This window comes from Micropterus dolomieu, linkage group LG10 (assembly GCF_021292245.1).
Source record: "Micropterus dolomieu isolate WLL.071019.BEF.003 ecotype Adirondacks linkage group LG10, ASM2129224v1, whole genome shotgun sequence".
In the NCBI taxonomy this organism is placed as follows: Eukaryota; Metazoa; Chordata; class Actinopteri; order Centrarchiformes; family Centrarchidae; genus Micropterus; species Micropterus dolomieu.
The window spans coordinates 12,303,943-12,327,846 of NC_060159.1; the positions used below are offsets into that span (position 1 = coordinate 12,303,943).

Below are 23,904 nucleotides of genomic sequence, written 5' to 3' on the forward strand. Positions count from 1 at the left end.
GGGGGGGGGGGGGGGGGGGGGGGGGGGGGGGGGGGGGGGGGGGGGGGGGGGGGGGCACTCAAAACAAAGCGATGGTGTGAAATGTAGCCTGTGACCCTTGTGGTAAACAAACAGGCTCTTATGTAGGACTATAATGAAATATCATGCTCAGGGATGGTATGACAATTGAGGACAATTTTTCTTTTCCTAGTACAGTAGGCTACTGTATACAAGCATTTTTTTCTCAATTAGCTTCTTACTCTGAGTGATGGCGTCCTACCTAACCACAACATTTTCTGTTTTGGATGTTTTACATGAGAGATTTGTGTATTTGAGTTTTCTTCTTGCACTTTATACTACACTAAGGTGACTCTTATATGCTAAAGGCTACCTTGTGTGTCTTTATGTGACACCAAGGGGCGCGACAAAACGACTTGGGAATTAGGACAGGGTGGTATTTCCCTGTACTGAATCAGGATTCAACAATATTTGAATCAAAATCTGAAGACAGTTCTGAGGTTGTTTGCCAATGTTTTCAGGCCACTGTAAATCAAATAAAACCAAGTCAAACCACTCCTACACAGTCCTGGTGAAAATAAACTAAAATATATATAAACAAAATTTAAAAAATTAATTAAAAAAATAAAAAAATAAAAAATATTTAAGAAATCTTAAGAAATACTTCAGACATGAAATCAAGTTTTCAGGAGCTTTAAATGAACTAGAAATGGAAAATAAACTGAATTAATTGAATTACAGACATTGTGAATGTTTTAAACTTAAATTTACTCTCAATAAATAAATGTGTTTAGAACTGTTGAACGATCAAGAAGAAAAATATTAAGTGGATCTTGAGTTGCAATTGTTTTTCAACTATTTCAAAGGTCAAGCCTTAACTCTGAGGCAAAGTCATGAAAGTGTTACAGATGAAATTCTAACTACTGAGCTCAGATGTCAACAGACCCCTCCCTATGAAGACGCTGTAATGAGAGCTGGTGAATTGGGATTGTTTTGTCAAAATAATTTAACTTGTAGGTACAAAAACAAATAATGACATTAAACCCACATCTTTAAGTCTTAAAAAAATCATTGTCATCAAGATGAATGTAACAAATCATCATTTAGATTTAGATTTTTAGACCATATCATCAAGCACTATTTCATACTTTCGGGTGTCACATTTGGTCCAACAATGGTAAGAAATGAGTGGGCAGTTTTGAGGTTAAAGTGTGAACAGCTCATACTCAAAAAGATGAGTGGGGAATTAAAGAAGAGATTGCACTGATAAACCCAATATCCCTGACTCTCTGGTGATGTCATGAGGGGCCAGTAGTAAGACAGGATTATCCCGGTCACTTGGCAGGTGCCACTCCAAGGTGTGAGATGAAGGCGCACCTGTGTGTTGTCATCAGATTTAAGAAAAACCGTCTGCAAACACTGGATTAAATCGAACAACTCTGGCTGTTCCATGTGTAGAAAAAGTGTGTTTTATACGGGTATATTTGTGGGTGTTGGTGCTCGGATCTGACAGTTATTCAAACACACACATCAGAGCGTGAGAGTGTAACTCTACACAGTGGAATGTGCTGACAACCAAAAGGCCGAGAATAGCTTTGGTGGATAACAGAAAAGACGCACACACCTCCTCCCTGCTCCTCTGTACAGCCCATCAGAGTTCGATAAACACGGACTGCTCAGACATTGATCTATTTTTTGCCGCCTTCATCTCTCAGCCTTCTTTTTACGGTGTCTGGATGTTCACATGGGAGGCTTTACAGGTTCCCAAAACACACACAGCGCAGCAGGATCAGGACCACGGACATCCAGCCGCTGATCAGGACTCCAGGTTACTGTGTTCTGTGGCAGCCACCACCTGCATGTGTTCACTATAAACAATCCCACACTTCTCAGATGTTGTGACAAATGTACTCATGGCGGCCCCCGTTACATTCCCTGCACACTGCTTGTAGTCAACAAATGAAAAGGATTTGGAAAGTTGGCAGTGAAGCGCGCAAATAGTCCCTCCGTTCCCTTCCGATGCTTTTCTCAGAATACAGATTAACAATTAACACACTTCGGACCAAATAACTTCGGCCAGCAGGAGGTGGGGATAAGATGCAAAGAAAAGACAAAGAAGGAAGAGGAAGGTCCTTTACAGAGAGGTATTGCTGCACCACTTTCTTAGGAACATAAACCGTTAAAATACAGGATCACACAATTAGGCCTACATCTGTATGATAAATAAAATATTGCGCACATTTTGCTAACATACATGTTTTTACTGCCCTTAGAAGCGACAGCAACTGAAGAATTGAGCACTAAACAGGGCATAATTAAATCCTGCCCGGGGTCTATATGTCTTTAGCTGTGTATTTAATACGGCTCTGACTCTCCCCATTAAACCTCTCAGCTCCTCTGTCTCAGCCTTTACTGCGGCCTCTCCGGGGAAGAGGGGCATTACGAGACACGGTGAAGCGCGTTACGAGGGCGCTTACGACAGGAGTTACGAGGGGAGGTTCGCATTTCACGGAGGTCCAGGAATCCCACAAGGCATCTGGAGGAATTTACGAGCGGGGAGGGAAAGCAAATGGGGTGGCGAGGGGAGGAGTGGGGTTGAGAGGCGCACTGGGATGCTGTTGATGCCCAAACCCTATTAAACACAGCTAATTTAGAGAAAAGACAGACACACACTCAGTCACAAAAAGACACAGAGGTGTGTGCATAAAGGTGAGTGCAGACAGACAAGTGTTCAAACAAACTCATATACACAAACTGATACGCTGTAAAGAAGCTATAATTCTGTGTATTAATAACTCACACACACACACACACACACACACACACACAGCAATAAACAAATGCTGCTGTGTGTTTAGAGATGAGTAGGTGGCATTAAAGGATCATTCCAGTTTATTACAACTGGGATCTTATTTCATAGTTTTGGCCACCATTTCTATTGGTTATGATAACATTATACTCGTGAAAGTAATTGCTGAGATCAGGCATTATGGTGATCTCTAAAACAAAGTCTGACAGGGCAAGAAAAGAGCAGCGAGGCATCGCAGCTTGTAAACAAGGATTTTGCCACATTATCACCTTATTTGGAAGTAAAATCCAAAATGATGGTAATAAACTGACATTGCACAGAAGTACACAATTGTGATATGTGCTGTAGGTTGCCCCCTACAGAACATTTATTATAATTCTTATTGACTAATTTTATGAGTCCCTTTCATTTTCTCTTCCGAATAAGCTAGGCTAACATACAGCTTTGTATAAAGGCGTGGTCACACCAGCATTTAAAATGCTGCAATTTTGCATAAAAATCCTACAATTTCAAGTTCAACTTTAATTAAGAACTTTGTAAATTCACACTGTTGACAGTTAGCAAGCCACCTTGACAGCGCTGACCTTTGAGAGAACAGAGAGCTGGAGAGTCTAAAACAGAGGAAGCTAGCTAGCTCATTGTGTTGTGCCATTCACTTTACCTCCTCTGTTAGAGTCCAAAAGGCTCCATAAAAGAAGCACTTTTTACAGGCCATTATGAGACAGGAGTCCAGGGTACAAATACATTTTTTTAATAAACTGGCTGAACTTGTTGTCCCATTTGTGACCGAGCTAACAAGATGCTAGCTGACTGTTAGCAAGCGATAATCAAGCTTTTTCCACCCCTTTCCCTCTTCAATAACTCAGTAATTAATAAAATGGTGTAAGATCCTGAAAACAATTAAATAGTAATTAAATGCTTCATCTCCTCGGTCAACCACAGACGCACACACACATTTTATCTGCTCTCCCCTCTTTATTATTATCTCTTGGCCTTACACAGCATGCAGCAAGTGACCGGTACTGTAGGGGGTCGCTAATGTTTTCCTTTTTGAGTCACTTCTAAATCTGGACAACAATATGTCACCAGACAGGCACACAGTCAGACTAAGGAGGAGCACCTGACTGCGGTCACAGACTCTCTGTGTGGTATGTATACATGTCACCACCCTTGGTCATATGTAATTAAGTTTAGTTTGTTGGAATGTGAAAGCTTTTTTGTATTTTTCTGTATTTTTTATCTATTCAACTTTGGAAATAAAATAAAACTTTATTGTCTATCTCAAAGCAATAGGCTGGTAGGTTTCATGTATCTCATGCCATATATTTTAATTTTAGGAAAGTCTCAACCCAGCCCCTAGAAACGACTCACTCCATTGTCGCACTTGCTGCTGAAGTGTTACACACACACACACACACACACACACACACATTGGCAGGTTTCCAGAAGCTATTTCGGAGGAACACTGGTGAAGCAAAGACACAATTGAACAGTTAGTAGCCCTCTCCTCCCTCTTAAAGACACGGTCATGCATTGTTCAGCCCTGTGTTTACTACACATACACAAACCTACACACACAGACCCATCACAGCTGGGGGGGCTGAAGTTTAACTGTCAAAGGTTTTAGGTTTCACTGGACTCTACAGAACAACAGTACATGCCATCAGCAATTTACCAGGTGAGACACTGAGAGAATCTCAGCTTCTAACCAGAAATTGCAGTCAGAATTGTGTTAGCCGTCACTTTCCAGGTGCTTTTTCTCTGTCTGGGCTGTCTAAAGCATCGGGTTTGAACTTCTGCCAAGCCTACCGACCGATCAATCCCAGAAAAAGCAACTCAGTGATTTGACCAAGGTCTTAAAAGTGATTTCCGGTGTATAGCTGACCTTCTCTCAGCATGCCCACAGACAGACATTTCACAAATCGACAGGCCTGGCAGGATTTCCTCCTCCTCTTGGTGATTTCACATTCATTGGATGCTGGGCAGCTATATTCAATGTTACCTGGAGGAGAAGAGATAACATAAGAAACATTTTTTTTAATTGCAGTGGAGACAATGGAGCAATAATTCACCATCTTTACATTTAATTCACGTTGAGATTCACAGTTCTCATTCCAAAAGTTACATTTCATTAAAATGTGTCACAGCACGAGATCTTAAAGGGGTAGTCCAGTGATAAAAGTCATGAAGACAGATTTACAAAAAAATAATGGTCAAAATTGAAGTAGTAGAAGATATCTTGTTTGTTAATTACTGGTGTGGTTCACACCCCTGAAACCTAGGAAACCTACGTCCCATAATGCAACTGGAGTATTTCATAAGACCATCCCTGTCTGGTAGGTACTCACATGTTTCAAATTCCACACCACCAGTTTTTGTGCTCAGGCTTTCTGTTATGAATTGTAATCTGTAGCAGAAATTGATGATATCACATCACATCAGGGATTTGACAAAGCTCCCTCCATAGCTCCAGTCATCAGTGGAGTGCACCTTTAAATTCTTATGATAAATGCTCTCATAGATCTTTGCTTTCACAATCAGTGCAACCATGCGCCAAAACATGTTCCCAACACCTAATCGGGAGTAATAACCATGGCAGCCAAATGTGCACGTTAAGCCAGATGGCGTTCGGCCAGTTGCAGCGCTCTCAGCTGCCACTCTCAATCAGTAACAGGAAGTATCTGATGAGCCAGACATCAGATCTCCCATTTGATCTGACAGACGCTCACCCTGTCTGCCCTTTGAACCCCTCTACAGTAGCCAACTTCTAAAGGCCTAACTACAACGCAGCATGCCAAGACCTCGACCTGAGCAGCGAGTCGACAGAGCACAGGACAATCCTTCCATTGCCACTGGCTCTCGCCACTAATGACTTTCGGGGCTGAAGCGAATGCACACACGTTCAGCATCACATGTTATCTGAAGCTTTAATGCCTAAACTCAAACATGTTGACTATATACATGATGTGCTGTAAGTTTAACTGCATATCAGCTGTTTGCAAACAGGTCTTTATTTAAAACCTTTCTGCAGTTTGAGAGGCAGAAGGCGGAAGCTATGAGCTAACTGATCGGGGCTTGTTTATACCAAAACAAACGCTCAGGGTACAACTGCATCTGCACCATGTTGCTCGTAAAACAGGTTTATATGATGCAGGAAGGCATTATCACCCATGCACAATAAACTCTGTCACCTAGTATAAAACTGAGCATGTTCCTGTGCATGAATGTGTGTTTTGTGTGTTTGTCTCTGTCTTACCCTGGATGGTTCTCTTGAAGAAGGCCTTGCAGGCCTCACAGGAGGCCACACCATAGTGGTAGCCAGAGGCCACGTCTCCGCACACCAGACACAGCCGCTTGGCCACCGTGCCCAGCATGAATTCACACTTCACTTGGCTTTCTTCCTCCCCAAACCTCCTGGATAGAGGTGGAAGGAAAGAGAGGAAGTGAAGAAATAAAGAGGAATGTGCTCAGATAGTAACAGAACTTTTATTTAATATCTGAAACTCACATAATGAGGTACAATATCGCATCCACCAACCTGTTTGTTCCTGCATTGTTGGCCAGTCCCACTGTGAGACCTGGCGAGTCCAGGCCATTGCCGTGATTGAGGCCTTTCGTCAGGGGCCCGTAGCTGGAGTTTGTGTCCGAGGAAGAGCTTCCAGGACTGGGCTGGGCCGGGCTGACATCGCCCTGAGAGCTGGGGCTGGGGGGCTCACGCTTTATAGTGGAGGGACAGGTGGGGTCCAAGCCCCTCACTGACATCCTGCTGAGATGTCTAGAGAAAAGAGAGGAGAGAGGGGGAAAAAGAGGATAAATTATTGATATGATTGTAATACATATTCATGATGGTGAGAGATTTGACTTTCAGGTCAGCTTTATATTATGAGACACCTTGGTATTGTTATTAATATTAATGAATGGTAATTTACCTTGAGGTATTTGGGATTTGATTCGTTTTATTAAGGCAGGCATCATTATCCAGACGTAATCATGTAATAAGCACCTTGGAAAAATCATTAGCATTAACCTATGGATCCATGTATGTATTTTCAAACCACATACAGAATTACATAGGCTAAGCTCATGATATTTAATGTAAACTATACCCCCCCCATCAGTCTCCCAATGCTGCTACTACCTCCAACTCTCCATCTCCACGCCCCTTCATTCATGCATCCATCCATCCCAGTCCTATCTAAACCAGCCGTTTGTGATTTCCCACATATGCAAAGCTGCTGTCCATTACACTGCTTTGTTTTCAAAGAAGAAGATTGCTTAAGCAAACCTAGGGAAATGGCTAAACTAGCAATCATCCACATCATCATCGCCCATCATTTTCAGTCCAAACACAGCCGTCTTTCTTCCTCGTATTTGTTTCCTGCCTCTTTATCCCTCTCTATTGTCTCTTTATGTCTCTCAGTTACTCATCATACTCGACCTGTCAAACACTCTGCAGTCCACAACAGATAGCAGGTCATTCCAACAGTTAACAGCTTCTTTTTTTTTCTCTTTTTTTACAGTTATGAAATGTTAGAATATGTCTTTGCAATGCAATAACTGAAATAAAATGTTAAGATTTGTGGAAAGCCAATCCAAAAATACCTTAAAACGGATGGTTTTAAGAACAACATTCTTTTTGCTCTTTCTGTTGATAATTATATAAATATGTTCTGATGACAAAAATACAGACATGCCCTGTATATTGGCATTATAACATACTTTTAGAGGTACTTTATATGAAGACCTTCATTATAACTGCCTGACATAAATCTTCTAGGCCTGCATGTTAAAGTGTGTATAATTTATTGTTGGATTACAATGTGACCACAACAGACTCTCTGTCACGACGGCGAGGAGAAAAAAAGCATATGAAACGAGGTGTACAGTAGGCTCACAGGCATGTGATCTGCGCTCTCTCACACGACACACACACACATCCTGAAATCAAACAGACTCACTTTGTGGCGTCGGGCGTTCATGTGTGGATGTAAAAATAAAAGTCATAGACAGGCTCCCACTTCTCTACATACACTTAAGCTTCACGTGATCAGGAACATGTTCAGGCTCCCTGCACACACACTTACAGACACATTTTAAAGCAAGTGTCTTCATTAACACCCTGACACATACTTGCATGCAACTGTTTGTCGCCAGGCCAACTTTGAAAAGCGCTCTGCTGTCTCACTCTCTGTCGCATGTCCACATGCAGAGAAAAATGCACACATGCACACACAGGATCCACACAGCTGTACATCTCTCCCACTCTAATCTTGGCCTGGTGAAGTAGACGTCAAAGCCAGTCTGTTTCCTGCCATGTAAATCAGTGTGTTCTTGGCCACAAGTCATTTGGTAGGCAAAAAGACTGGCTGCTTTTAACCACCCCCTGAGTAAACCATGGGCACGCGTTATTGACCTACCACTACAAACCCACAAAGACAGACGCACAGCAAGAGACAAACTGACAACAGGACACCGAGAGAGCAAACAATAAACGTCTGTATAAGAAAACCAAGCAACTGTAGCAATGTTATCACAGCATCTGTCATCTTAAAGGGTTATTCTGGTATTTTCAAACCTGGGGCCTCATTACACAAAGTTCCTAAGTCTAAAATCCTATTTTATTTCAGTTTAGGATGACATTTAAGATTTTAGATTTTACAGAAATATGCATTTTGGAAAAAATCCTATCTTATCTTAAGGTGGGATTTAGCTAATACAGAACTGTCCGAACTAAAGAATGGGAATCCACCATCTGAACTTAGGAATCCTCAGTTAAGATGGCATTGACCCTGCCCTAAATTCAAAATAACTTCCAAAAATGGCAGTACCTATGCCTTTAGGTCTGTATGGCAGTTACAATGAAGACGGGGAACAACATGAACACAGAAAAATTAAAATTGAAAGGCTATTATTATATTCATATAATGATGCTTTCAATTTCCCAGACCATGTATTAATGGTTATATATCAACTGCCAAGACGATTCATTTTGAATATGATCAATGTGCTACGTCCATTCAAATATTTTTCCTAGGTCAATAATTTGGAAGAAAGGCAGTCCTGTGTACAGACAAAGGCATGACAGAACAAGTGCAGACTGAAGAATCAAGTTTACAATTCTAGATAGGATTTCCTACGATATGAAGTCTGAGATAGGATAGGAAACATCCATAAACAATTGATCTGCAGGAAGATAGGATTCTCTAAAGTAATACATATCTATGAAACTTAAGATAGGACAAGCAGTTTGTAAGATTTTCTCTAATGAGACTTCCTGGGCCCCATTTTTACATAAAAGAAAAGATGTGGAATTGGTCCGGTAGATCACCTCAGTCAACAGCTGCGAAACAGGCTGCAATAGCTACAATGTAATCTTTGGGGGCAATTACACCTGTCAAAAGTGCGTCCACTGAAGTTAAAGGAGACCTATTATATCCAACGAAGGTTAAAGTCAAGGGCAACTGGACTTGGTTGAAGATACTGGAAGACATTTTGTCCCTCATCCAAAGGACTTCTTCAGTTCTGACTGACTGGCAGGGAAACTCAGTTATTTAACCTCAGTGGGGTCGTTTGCCAGGGTCATTGATACTGCTGGTTCGTTCCTTGTTGCTGTAACGACAGTCGTTAGGACTACCGGTGGCCAAGACTGAACGACCATCGTTGGTATCTTCACCTGAGGCCAATAGGTTACGTTTGTTGAGTTTCCTGGGAAGTGATGAAAGGACAGCATTGTAAGTGGGGGATAAGTGGTGGCGTAGACCCCCTCCTCTGTTCAATGATGGCTTCTCAACCCTGGTGTAGATGGCTTCCTTGACACCTCTTTCAAACCATCCATCTTCTCTGTCGAGACCTATTATACTGCTTTTCCAGACATATATTGCAGTTCTGTGATTCCTGTATGGCAGCTTTGCATGATTCAAAGTAAAAAAAACAATTAAATTCTGTCTTATACTGGCTCTTCATGTAGGCCTTCATTTCAGCCTCTGTCTGAAACAAGCTGTAGATGCTCTTGTCTCTTTAAGCCCCCCCTCCCTCCAAAGCCCACTGTCTTCTGATTGTGATTCTGAAGACCTGAAGCATGTTACCCGGCTGTTGTTGTCGCTGGTAAAAGCATTAAATCGGAATTAAATAATGTTTTTGGACATTTATGGGCCTTATAAAGGTGTAAGGGCGATCATGCTAGCATACATTTGCATATTTACACATCCAACATTCACAGAGCAAGCATTTATTTGGAGTACTATTTCTGGTCTTCTGACAAATGTAAGTCCAATGGTCATTTAGGTCAGTTTTGGTCTCCTGAAAGAAATATTTGGCTCTTTAGCTGCTAAATGTTGCACTAGTTGATAATTTTGTCTGTGGTGTTGGGCACTGGGCAGGTAGCATACAGTTGGTTTATCAAAGCTTTTTCACTGAAAACTGCTTCCCTCTACAACCAGAAACAACATCAATGACAGTGGTGAGAGAGAGAAAAGTTGTGGGTTGTAAAACCTAAACAATTAGCCTAAGGATGCCAAAAAGAGTTGGGGGGGAACTGTGGTGATAATTCTCTGTGGGTTTGTTACTACAAGTGATCCTTTCCACATTACACCTAGTTATTTGATCACTTGTTAATATAAATATTATTTATATATAATCTATTATTATTATTATTATTATTATTATATTAATAAGAATGTAAGGAGCATTTGCTAAATTATAAATGGGGTTTGTGGAAAGTTTACCTCAATAACCAATGAACAATATCATTATAACTCATGTCTTCTCTCACCTCTCCAATCCACTTTGAAGACTATAAAAACAGTACAGTGAGGAGATTTCAGTTTCCTTTTAAAATGACTCACTGGTTTACTTATTAGCTATCCATCACAGGCGTCCATATTGCCGTGTCAAGTCTATGACAGGTACAGTGAGATACTCTTCTTGTTCTCCTATTATAATGCATCACAGGGAGGAGGATGAGGTTGTTGGCGTTTTGCTTTCATAATGAAATGGCATTAGAGTGGGCTGATCAGATGTGATGCAATATTCACTCTGACAGACTACTAATCTACAACTCCACATAAAAGCCCATCAAAAGACTGTTGGTGCTGTTTCTACAGCGGCATGCAGGGATAAATATGTGTGTATGTGTCAATGGCTATTCAAAGTTATCATACCTTACCCCTTTGTGTCCCAGTATCCAAAACAACTCTAATTGCACCTTGGCAACAAAGGCTAAAATGCAGCGTGAAACGACAAGGAGACAAAAAGTGAAGAAGAAGAGGAAGAAGAAGAGAGGTGGGAGGAAATTACAAGAGAGGCAGACAGATAGAGGGAGTGTGAAAAGGCCGGGAAGGGCCAAAAAGAAAGGGGCAGTCCTGTGGCTCATTAACCTGGGGGTGTTGAAAGAAAAGCGAGAAGGCAACACTCACTTTCAAATGGGCAGAGTCATAATGCAGACAATGACCCACGGATGAGGGAGGGTGGGAGGGAGGCTGAGAAGAAAGCAAGGAGGGAAGGAAATACAGAAAATAAGAGAGAACTGACCAAGAGATATAAAGAAAATGGCGTAATCTACAGGCAGTGGGGAATGGAAAATAAAATGCAACATGACAGAAATTCTCCCTGCAATGTCCCCAAAAATACTTTTGAGGTCCTGTTGACTAACCTTTTAGCTCTAACCCCAACCCTGAGGAGCAGCTATTTAGGTCAGTGGGGTCTCAGTGGAGTTTTTTTTACTAATGAGCCAGTAGGAGATGAGCAGGGATCAGTGGCACCCCCAGCCAGCCGTAAGAGCCTTAGTCAGGCTTTGGACGAAGCTGTTCGCTGGGAGATGAGGTGCCTGTGGCTGGAGTTTGGACCCGCAGGCTCTGGAAACATGGATAGCGTGCCATACAAGGGATCATCTGCAGCCTTTTCTCTCATTCTTTATCTGGCTGCTTCTGTCACCAGCAATCAGCCAACCTGTGCATCCATATGTCCTCTGCCTCACTGTCTTTTTGGTCCACGTCCGTCTGTCTGTCTGTCTCTGCCTCCATCTGAATTCTCTTAATCTTTCTCTGCTAGGGAAAGTTAATTCCAAACCTAAATTGCACAATGAGATGTGTACCCACAGTAGAGTGATTATGCGACAGCTGATAAAAGCGCAGCAGTGATGATAATGAACATGATTTTTTATGATTGCAGAAAGGGAAGGCAATCAAAAAGCAGTCTCGGGGTAATCAAACAGCTGCTTCGCACATTTTTTCACAGGCTTTCATTTGCTTTGTTCGTGTCTGTGCGTCCGCCAGGGAAGGTTTTCACCAGCCTTGGATGACTCACGTTCACTATCAACAAACAGGGCTGGACAACAACAAATGTAAGCAATGCAAACAAAGCCCCACACCTGGGAGTTTTTCCCAAAACCTCCCCAAAGCAAAGAGAAAAACACTTGTGTAAATAAAATTTGTGTAAAAAAATTACACCTCAATGGAACTGAGACGATTAGTTGATTAGTCAATCAACAGAATGTTTTTCAGCAACCAATTTGATCAGCAATGAATAATTTCAGAAGTTTTTAAGCAAAACATTGACAAAAATTCTGTACTTTTACACACTAAATTGTGAGGATATACCTTTCTCTGTTTTTGCTTCAACTAAACAACCAATTATAAGACCTCATCTTGGGCTTTAGGAAAGTGTGATGAGCTTTAAAGACTATTCTCTGACATTTTATTGACTTAACTATTAACTGAAAACAAGCATCCGGTTAATCAAGAATGAAAATAATTGTTAACGTCATCAGCAGTAACTCTGCAGGCTTATAACTGGCAATTAATGGCAAATACTTACACCAGTTATATTCAAAGGAAGATAAACTGCAAAGATACGGATACATTTTAATGTTTATGTGGCATAATTATGTACATTGATATAAAAAAACAATCAGACTGGTTTGCAACAAGTGGATGAGCACATATTGTAAAAGTAGAAGTCTACAGTTTTCCTGTGAAGGTAGAAGGAGTAGTGTTGATGCTTAAGCACAGCAGCTGAAACACTTTATCACTTATGTTAACCTTTCTCCATCACACTCGATTTTCTTGTTTTCTTGTGACCCTTATTCTCACACTCCAGCCCTCTTAATGTGTCTTGTTGTGAATGAAACTGATTCTCTAAAGTATTCAAATTAACTTGAAAACCAAAGGCACAAATTAGAAACAAAGAAAATATGTGAGACTTTTGAGTCAGAAACACACACACATTATTATTATTATTATTATTACTAGAACATTTTGGCTCAGTTTGCTGCTACACCTGTGTGACACTTGGTCATATTAAGAGTACACACTCCTCGGTAGAGTCATTTAGCAGAGTGAAAGTACTTACTCTGTGTCAGAGTGGTAGGTGAAACACTCTGGGAGGTAGAGGTCGACTAAATCCATGTGCTCTCTGCCACCATGCTCCAGAGAAGAGAAAAATGGTTTGTCCAGGGACGTCTGTTTCTGTCTGCCTCTCCTTCTCTTTATCCTGTTCTCTCCGTCTCCTCTACAGATTTCAGAAAATTGTATCTCTCACTGCGCTGCTGGTCACTTTCTCTTTATTCTGCCTCCAAACTTTGTCTCCATCTACTGCCCTCTCCTCTGTCGTGTCACACTCTCAGCTCTTCTCATTGTCCCTGCGCTTGTCGGTCGCTTGGCTGTCTTTGAAGTCCTGGCTGTGTGTGACAAGGGTCTCCAAGCAAAAGCTGGCCCTCGTGAATACTCAGCTGCACCATTTGAATGGCCTTCCCCCCAGAATGATGAGCTGGCAGCTTGATTGGCTGTCCTCTGAGCCACTGAGAGCCGGCCTCTCACAGGGGCAGGTGGATATGATAACAAAGGATGTTTGGTGTTTCACAGGTTTTAGTTCTTAGAAAGAACTTTATATGGGAATGTGGGAAGGTGAATTCTCAATTAATAGCACCAAATCTTGTTTTTATCATAGTGGTTGAGAAAAAAAGGACAAATAAATACCTGTATCAATATATGAATTAAAGGGTCACTTTTAGACTCATATACAGCCCAAAAAATACACATTTAATCAATTCAAATTATTTTAAGAGTTTAAGAGGATAATGATCTATGCAGTGTGTGTTGTAAGGAAAAACACAATGAAAGACCATCTGGCATTTGTAACTAGTAGTAATGGCAGCTCTAATGCTCAGTTGATTAATATATAAATTGATCAAGAGTAAATGTATCTACTTTAATGATCAATTACAGGCATTTATCAAGGGCATATGTCTTGTTCCAGCTTCTTAAATGTGAAAATAGGCAGCTTTTATATCATTGTAAATGGAATATCTTTGGGTTTTGGACTGGTATTACTAAATTATTTGGTATTACCTTGGGCTCTGGAAAATTTGCATTTTTCACTATTTTCTGACATCTTATAGAATAAACATTTCATAAACTAATTGAAAATATAATTATTATCATCAATTAGTCGAATAATAGAAATAAATCAATAATGCTTGTTGTGGCATTACTCAGATCCGTAAGAAGATCTTCGATACAAGTGGCCAAGACAAGACTCAGGCTAAATAATGTCAAAATGCTGGATGTAATGAGCTGAATAATTTCCTCCAAATGCTACACGTTTGAAGTCAGTGACATTATAAAATCTGCATCTTCCCACTCAGATTTGTATACACAGAGACACACACGCACATATGCTTGTAGCCAAGCCTTAACTGACTTATTGCGAGTAAAGTACTCTTATCTGACCTAATCAACTATGGCTATGTGCCTAAGTTAATTCTTTTTCGCCTTTCGCTGACAGCACACACGTGCACGCACAATGAGAAGCGCGCTAAGTGCTTGGCACACAAAAAAGGTTAATAGGTGTAGCAAGATGGTGAACAACAAAATAGTAAAATATATATAACTATAAAAATATATTTAAATATATAAAGATTTTCATTAAAAAATTTGTTGGTGTGGCACTCCCTTTAGGAATTGTATGGGTGACTTTGCATACAAAATGTGTAATATAGATCTATTTTGATCGCATAAAGTGCTCTTTAAGTTGCATTCTACAATTTAATCGGATTCGATTAGATAAGAATTCAGTAAATATACAGTAAGATCTATAAAATGATACCTGTAATAATAACAATAATAAAAAGGTAATTCAGCTAATGAGTACACTAATGAATACTGTCATTTCTCCAGTGAGAGTGGGGTTACAGTAAGTAGCTCTGGGTTAGATGAGTCTAATGCAACTACTTCCTAATCCACTTAAAAGACAGATACACACGAGAGACCATGTCAACAAAAATCCCTCTTTGTGAAGACACAAGAACACCCATTTCAAGCCCTTCAGTGTGTTTGGCTATGTGGAGATACATACACAAATGAATGAAGCATTCTCCATCAATGTAGAAGCACAGGAACGCACAGTTCACTATTCAAGACTAGAAAATCCCATCCCGAGTTTTCAAAGGAACAAAGCATAATAGAGTGGGTACGTGTTTCATCATGTTTTCCTGCCCAATTCTCTGAATTAACATCCGCATTAAAATTTAAACACACAGGAATGGAAGAACAATATCATTTCCAGCCAAAAAAATCCCCAAATGGTGATGATGCTTGAAATAATAGCGTGGCATCAAAATTGTACACCTTGTAAACCTCAGAATTTCTGCTCTTTCCTTGTCAGTCTCCTCACTCTCTCATCGATGTGACGTTGCACCCGTGCTCTGCGCTGACCTCTCACCTAACCAATCTCCACAGGAATGAAATCACCTGCACTAATCTGCTGCTCAGATAAAGGCCAGACAGCAGACTGCATGGAGTGGGCCGTATCTCACTGTACACCACATGAAACAGCTCGCCAACAGAGACATACACCATATTAAAACAAGCCACATGTGTAAACAAACATACGTACGTAAGCACATGCAAGCACAAAGGAGAGAGTACATACAAAACCCCATAAAAGATAAGGAGAGTCTGATTTCTAATGGTAGATTATTTTATCTCAGCCATAAAATACAAAAAGCCAGACACTGAGTGCTACTATCGTAACAAATCTCCTAAAGTTAAATGTATCACATAAAACATTATCTACACTGAGAAATTATCTTTTATAAACCATTTAGGAAACTGAATGTTGACATTAAAGCGAAGTGGCTCTTATCTCTCAGCGGCTTTTAGTTTGGGAGCTGCCATCAATGGATTCGTTATTTGCTCAAACAAAGCTGAGCCAAGTACAGGTTGAAATTAAAACGGAGATTAATAATTTTATCAATGGTTGATATTTTCCTTGGCACCAGCTGAGTGGTCTTGAGACGCACCACAACAATAGTAAGGCCCACTTGAGTCAAGCCAGATTGGCGTCAGGTGAAAAACTTGAACGGCGGAACGCTCCGGAGTAGTTTATTTTTTTCTGATAATTTCCTCATCACTGTGTTCCACTGTACAAAAGCCTTTTGTTTTACTTTGCAGTGGCACTCTCTCAAAGTCTGATGCCGTTGATATAAATAAAATGTTTAAAGACTGAAAAGAAAGATTTTCATGTCAAATTAGCTAGCGGCTTGGCTGTAGGGATGGCAATGTTGGTCTGTTAGTAGGTTAGTTTACTTTGGTCCAGACTGAAATATCTCAACAAATTCATTGCATTGCAATGGATTGCAATGAAATTTGGCACATACATTCATGGTGAGGATGAATCTGGCTTTGGTGATTCTTTGGGGACACCATGAAGTCAACATTTGTGTTTTTTAATGAAATGTTTCAACAACTACTGGGATAGTTCCCACAGTGTGACTTGAAATAACTTGGTGATCCCTTAAGTTCACTTTGCTTTATGACTAAATACCAGCAAAACTAATGGCATTCCTATCAGTCGCACCTGTCCTGTTTGGTGCCAATTAGCAAATGCTAGCATGATAACATGCTAACCTAAGATGGTGAACATGAACAACATTATGCTTGCTTAACATCAGCCTGTCAGCATTATCACTGTGAGCATGTTAGCATGCTGACGTTGGCGTTTAGCTCAAAGCATCACCGTACCAAAGTATACAGCCTCACACAGCCACTGGCATGGCTGCAGCTAGTTTTGCCCCACTAATAGTCCAAAACTAAATTTTATTCCATTAAAAAATTATATGAAGCAGACATGTTTGTCTGATATTTAAGACATATTAAGCGGCTTAACAGTTCTATTACTGATGTCCACACATTTTCTTTCAATGGACTAATCAATTAAGTATCCAATTTAGACAGCAAATAAATCATGTATGCAGGGCCACCCGTGGCATAGGCGACACAGGCGGTTGCCTAGGGCGCGAAATGTCAGGGGGCGCCACAAGACAAGGTTTTTGACTCAGCGCCAATCAGCTCCGCCCAGCTGATGCGATTTTAATCATGTGCACCCCACGCTGAATCCAGACAGTAACGTAGCTAACTGGTAAAGTTTTGCAATATAAACATCTTAAAACAGAAGCCCAAATTGCTGAAGTTAACGTGTCAAATTGTGGTGTTTTTGGTTGGTGTTGGTTTCTCATGCAGCATGCAGTCCCAGACTGTGTCGGAATAACGGTCTAAAGGGGATAGGCTATATACCAGCGGATCAATAACGTTTTTATTTAATTTATTTAATTAAATAGGACGTTAGTCTCATTAAAAAAAATCAGATCAGAATGTGCAGAAAGTTTTGAACATGAGCAGAAAACCTGCTGAAACAGAGTTATTAAAGTCCAGGAATTCATAACTGAATTAAAATGAATTAATTTATCACTGAGTTGAAAATGTCTCACATAGGCCTATTAAAAGAGGATATTTCCCCAAACGGAGACTCAAAAGAGGAGGGAAGGCTCAGCATGTGTATGTTACTGACTCAGCAGGGATTTTATTACATTAGAAAAGTTGATCTACAGGAGAAAACATACCTATTTAAAAACAATATCTGCAGAATGCCTGAAAGCCTTACTGCATTATATTCTATTAAATTGTTATATTTTGAATTGTCACATACCGCCTGAATATTGTGTTTCGCTTTATATAGATGAAGATTAACCATTAATTGATGCAGAAATATTTACCAGAATGCAGGAAATTAAGTCTTTAATGCTTAAAATTTCCTGGGGGAGGTCCCCCTGACCGTTTAAAGAAAACCAAATTTCAAATCTCGCCTAGTTCTCCAATACTGTCAGGGCCAGCCCTGCTTTTATGAGGGTCGGCCTGTGTTAGTTTAGAGCAGATATATTGGTGTACGTCAGTCAATAAGAAACAAGAAATCGTAGGACAGAAATCAAACATAAAGATCTGTATGAGATCATATAGAAACAGTGTCTCTATTACTTAGTTTTTAAAAAATGAGCTGATATCTAATTTTCTTAAACATTTAAATTTCAATATTGGCCTCAAAAGTCAACTATCAGTCGGGTTGTAAAGGAGCGTTAGTGTTACTGAAACCTCCTGCTGTATGTCAAAAATGTATTTAGTTCAAAAATAACGAAGGGATGAAAAAAAATATTTCAACATGTCAACTTCAAACAAACAAAAACTACAAACTCGAAAAGACGAATGACGAGCAAACTGAATAGAGAGGACAATGACATGAACCAAAGCAAAGACGAACGTACAAGAAAAGGAAACACGCCAAATGCAACAAATGATACTGAACATGCAGGGCTGCAGTTAAACATCAAAAACATATTTTTACACTGCTGAGGCTGTACCGAAGACAAGAGTTCAATAGCTGCTCCGGAGGGACTCTGTAACAGAGCACCCAGCTGCCAGCTATTGACCCCCACACACCAGATGCATCCTGTTTTCTCTGAAGAAAAGCAAAAGTACGGGTAAAGCATACACTCTCGCACGTGTGTGTTCAGCCCTTTCTCTTCATCCCTAAACTCACAACCACCAAATCTCGGTCTCCAGGGACAGCTGTCAGATTGGCTTCCAGAACTGGACAGTCACTCTGCAACTCCAACCCCCACCACGCACGCACACACACACACACACACAAACCATCAGCCCTCAGATCTAGAGAGGGTAATCTGCTTAGTTTATGCCTGACTCACAGTCATCCATCAATTACTGAGACAGAGGGAAAGACTATTGACACTATGTGCAAACACCATTGTATCGCTGCACCGACACAGTACCTCACAGAGACTTAAATGTTTACATTAAATGGTTTACAGAAGAAAGGAAAGGGGGGCGTAAAAGGAAGAAGAGAGAAATATGATATAGAAATGGAAGAAAAGTTTGTTCCAAATGCATGCTTTACAGTTTAATGTCTTTAAATAGATGGATGGATGGGAAATGATAAACATAAAAAAGATGGACTGACTGACAGATGAGCATTTGGAATAGGATCAGTTTCACTGTATTGATCTCTAGCGCACTGTACAGGGATCAGAGGTCACAAACGTCCTTGCCAGAAACCTTAGAAAGCCACTGGGAGAAGCTTAAAGCAACGTAACCATAGAAATGTCACTTAGAGCTGCTGGGACCTGCTGCTGCTATATCCTGGGAGGGTCAATGGTCTTCAAATGGTTTTCACTTATCTGGAGATTCTCCGGTCCCACTGGGGAGAAAGTGAGTCAGTGCTGGGAAACATAGTGTACATGCACAGGAAGGCACTTATGCGTGCAGGATTTCATTAGGACGAATTTGAGATCATTTTATGAATATTTGAGACTTAATACACAGAGAAAAACAGTAGAAATGCAAGCTCTTACAATTGGTTTACATACCCTAATAAGTAAGGGGCTGGACTGCCCCCTAGTGATCAGATTTCTGACATTCATAGTAGCTTTTCAGAGGGCAGCATCTTGCCTTGAAATGACCACAAGCTTGATATGGGCTGATTATTTAAAAGCATTGTCCCATCATCAAGCCATGCTGTCTTCTGGCAGGTGCCCATCTGGGGGATTCTTAGGGCGATTATATAACCAAGCCTCTCTGAACAACATTGTGGATAAGTGGATTACCCCAGCAGGGCCCCTTCTCCAACAGCAGTATGGGCTTAACTGGTCAGCTTCTGGTCTCCGGATCTGACATTAGCTTAAGTTCACTCATGTCTTTTTCTTAGTATGTTGTCTGTCTGTCCTTTTTCCAGGTCTTTGCGGTACAGAGGATGTTTGTGGTCCAGGTCCAGCCAGGGCTTGGTGGCATCTGTGGAAGTAGCTCAACATCTTCTCTGATCAGTATTTTTCATGTATGTTTGCACTTTATTTACCTTATGTTTATTATAATGAAATACACCAATAGTTTCTCACCACACAGTGCATTCGCCATCTGATGCATGTCTGTCCATCCTGAGAGACAAATGCCTCGTCATATGGTCTTCCCCATTAAAGATTTTGGGGGGAAATCTTCCTTATCTAAATCAAAAGGTCTAAGACTATTCATATGCTGTACAGATTTTAAAGCTCTTTAAAGCAACGTTATGTAAGTTTTGGCGCCCCTACTTTCAGAGTGTAATTCACCGCTGCTATGAGGACAGCTGTACATGCACATTTGTTATGATTACATTACTTTTTAATGATCAAAAACTAGAAAGTCGACAACATTGCTAATACAGCCAGACATCAAGCAAGTGCAACAGCACAAGAAAATGGAATATTACTTACGAATCCAACAGAAAGATTGTCTTGCAGCTTTTAGTTCATGAATCTCTCGCCAACGTCTTGGTCACTCTTTATTTCTCTTTGTCCGTCAAAGTCTTCTTCGGTCTCTATGCATCTGCCATGAGCTAATGTTACGTCCATCGAGGCTGCTGAGCCCACTTCTTCCAAAAAACTTGGTGGTGGTAATGTCAGAGATGCCATTCACCCTATAATAAGTCAGTGTATCGTCGTTTTACTTTATACATATACACAACTACATTTCAGAGGGAAATGTACTCATAGCTGCTACTAGTTACTTTGCATATTAAGATGTTATGGTAAGATGTACTTATCCCCTCTAAACTTCTCAGATGAGTTTGAATAACTGAGGCGATACTTACTTAGGCACAGTAGTGCTTGAAGCCTAACGCTAACATCAGCATGCTAACATGCTCACAATAACAAAAACACATAGATTAATGCATACCATGTTCACTATCTTAGCTTAACATGTTTGGATGCTTTATTTGCTAATTAGCACAAAATAAAAAGTACAGATGGGGCTGATGGGACTGTCATTAGTTTTGCAGGTATTTTGTCATAAACCAAAGTATTGTACAGACTTAAATGTTGGCCTGATGAAGACACTAGAGGAAAAGATTAAAAATCACTAAATTGTTATAGTTCATTCTCTGGAGAACATGAATGTCTGTACCAAATGTCATGGCAATCCATCCAATAGTTGTTGGATGCCATGCCGCTAGAATGGCTAAAAACAGCAAATATTAGATTATTTAAAATAAAAAATAATACAAATTTGTGTTGCAGCAATTTGTTTTTCTTTTTGATGCACAATTAATCATCTCAATACCCTGCAGATTTATCTTTTACCCCTTTGGAGGGCCCTGACCCCTATGTTGAAAACCACTTGCAAAACTACCTAACTGTATATGATGCACTTAAAATCATCTCCACCTCAACCAGCTACAACAGTAAAATGCTGCTTATACACTGTTACATCAGTATTACAGTCTAATATAATATAATAAAACATAATACTATCTAATAATAGTACTAAGTAGGATTTTATATGCAGGACTTTTACTTGTAATGAAGTATTTTTACTATTTTTGGTACTATTACTTAACTAAAGGATCTGAGCATTCTTCTACCACTGGTGATTTATGAATTTAATCTATATAAATAAAATGTACTTTACTTGAACAGACATGCTTTTTCACAGGTTTACCCCCCTTTTATACACACACACGGACACACACCTGGTTCCCATACCCGTCAGTGCGGGCCCAACACACACAGAATCCTGGGAGTCAGCACCACAACCTACTGCTGATGTCAGGAACTATTATACACACTTTCGTATAACCACGCAGACGCACACACACAAACAAAACAGCATGCACTCTATCTCATCATATCATTTTATCGCCACAGGTGGCAAATTTAGCCCTGTGGCTCACTGTCAGCATGTCTACAATAAACAAATCCACACAGACATACACAGAGACTAAAAGTGCTACCCTGTCATGTTAGTAAAAAAAAAACAAAGTCTACAGCTTTACGTATTCACATTCTGGGCTTGTATCCATCTACCCATCCATCTAGCAACCCCTCTAACATGGCCTCGTACATTCTGTCAGCAACTCCACAGGTGAGCCAGTCTCGGCTCATGACGCTGTCTCACACTATGGAGAGCTAACACCAATTCTCGTCTATCGTTCTCAGATTACTTCACCCCCTTCCCTTCTGCTTTCTAATCCTTCACACTGTGTTGCCATCCTCTCCTTCTGTCTACGACTCCCTCCTGTCCCTCCTCATCTAATCACACAGATGCACCCAGGGATACTGCTGGGACTTCCTTGCTTACGGACAAAATGTGACACCAGGCCTGTTGTCTCATGACTCGCCCCCCCCCCCCTTCACCCTAAACCACCCTTCTCCAGGCTTTGGGGTCCCCTTCCAGTCATCCCTCAGCTCAGTTTGCCCCCTCTACACAGTCCACTGATTCCTGGCCACGCCAAGGTACACCAGTCAAAATGTAATTTTCTGCAAGATTACACATGATAATGACTGGCTTTGGAGGGTCGCCATAAATGATGACTTCCAATTATAGATGCATAACTATCGATCTGTCAACAGAAGCAGTGGGAAAGGAGAGGGGAAAGAGGAGGGATAGAGCTGTAAAGATTGTGCCATAATGTTATGTTTACTGACATCTTTCTTGATGCCACATGTACAGACACAGTGGGCTTTGCTACAGACACAGACTGGGTAGCTGAACAATTGCTGAACTGCTCATAAAGTCCTACATGGGCTGAAAACCAAGTATTGATGGGAGCCAATGAAAAAGCCAGAGATTGAGTTCACCTGGGAGCAGAGTAGACCTTCACCTGATCACACACGCGCATATCATACACACCTCTGTTTCCAGTCAAACACCACACTGAACTGTTTCTAAGCAGACATGGAACAAAAGCACATTTGATGCAATTAAAAGAAGCCAGCGCCTACTTCTTCCCCATTCGCTCGTCTTACTGCTTGTGCTCAGTACTCACTGTCAGGTTCATCCACTGGCTGGATGGCTGGTCCTCCGCTCTACAGCTGCAGTCAGTCAGTCAGTCAGTCTCAAGGACAAACGCTCCAGCTCCCCTCGCCTCCGGTCTCCGTAGCTCAGCGATGCAGCAGCGCGCACGCACGCACACACACACACACACACACTCCCCTCTCCCTCTTTCGCTCTCTTCTCACTCTGATCCAGTGCTGAGTTTACCTACCTATCTGCCTAGCTTGCTCGTAGGGGAGTCCTGAGAGTGTGTCTCAGACAGAAAGTGTGTCTAAGAGAAGGGGTGGTACAGGGGAGCAGACTGTGTGTGTGTGTATGTGTTGGGGGGAGTGGAGGACACAGCCAGCGTTCCCTTATATGCAGAGGGAGGTGGTGAGTAAAGAGGGAGGGTAGAGGACACACAGCGCTCCTGTATTCCCATAGATACAGAGGAGGGATTTCTATTGCAGCCTTGCAAAGATGGGAGAGAAAAGAGGGAGGGAGACAGAGGGAGCATCATATTTCAGTGATGTTGAGTCAGCATGATGTGAATGTGATGCATGTGTTGATAGAGTTGGAAATATTTAGAGGGCATGTTCTTCTGGGAAGTAATGGATTAAAGCTGTCTTCGAAAGGGAGCTGTGAGTGTGTTTGTGCATGTGCCGTCTAAGAAACATCAAGACTAGAAAGTTCTCCTGGTTTGTATTTAATCAGTGGAGGTCATGATGAGACGCTCGAACGTTGGCATACAGCCATGAGTCTGCTTCACTCACACTGGACTTGACATATCTTCCAACGGGTTAAATTTTACTGCTGTCATTCAGTTTGATAAGTGACAATGAGTGTGAACAACTACTTTAATACGGTAACAAAGCGTTTGTTCTTTTCAGATATTCTGCAGGCATGATGTAAAAATCTTGCCCACCCAAATTATTGGCATAGCTAATATAATTAGCTAATTTGATTTTA

The 23,904-nt window shown here is 40.9% G+C and overlaps 1 protein-coding gene across 4 annotated transcripts in view; it reads right to left on the reverse strand.

Moving 5' to 3' along the window:
- The window catches only part of LOC123977598 (estrogen-related receptor gamma-like), a 34,896-nt gene extending 11,645 nt beyond the window's left edge, over positions 1-23,251 (reverse strand). Inside the window, exons 1-4 of one of the 4 annotated variants that reach the window (XM_046060409.1) lie at positions 22,949-23,251; positions 6,345-6,581; positions 6,063-6,220; positions 4,692-4,808 (exon numbers count right to left, since the gene is read on the reverse strand). In XM_046060409.1, coding sequence (XP_045916365.1) covers positions 4,692-4,808; positions 6,063-6,220; positions 6,345-6,568 — 499 coding nt within the window. In that variant the 5' untranslated portion in view covers positions 6,569-6,581; positions 22,949-23,251. Of the gene's footprint in view, positions 1-4,691; positions 4,809-6,062; positions 6,221-6,344; positions 6,582-13,153; positions 13,469-20,396; positions 20,431-22,948 lie in introns of those variants that run through there. The other 3 variants (XM_046060411.1, XM_046060410.1, XM_046060408.1) reach the window with 3 other exon arrangements.
- Positions 23,252-23,904: the final 653 nt, after the last annotated feature.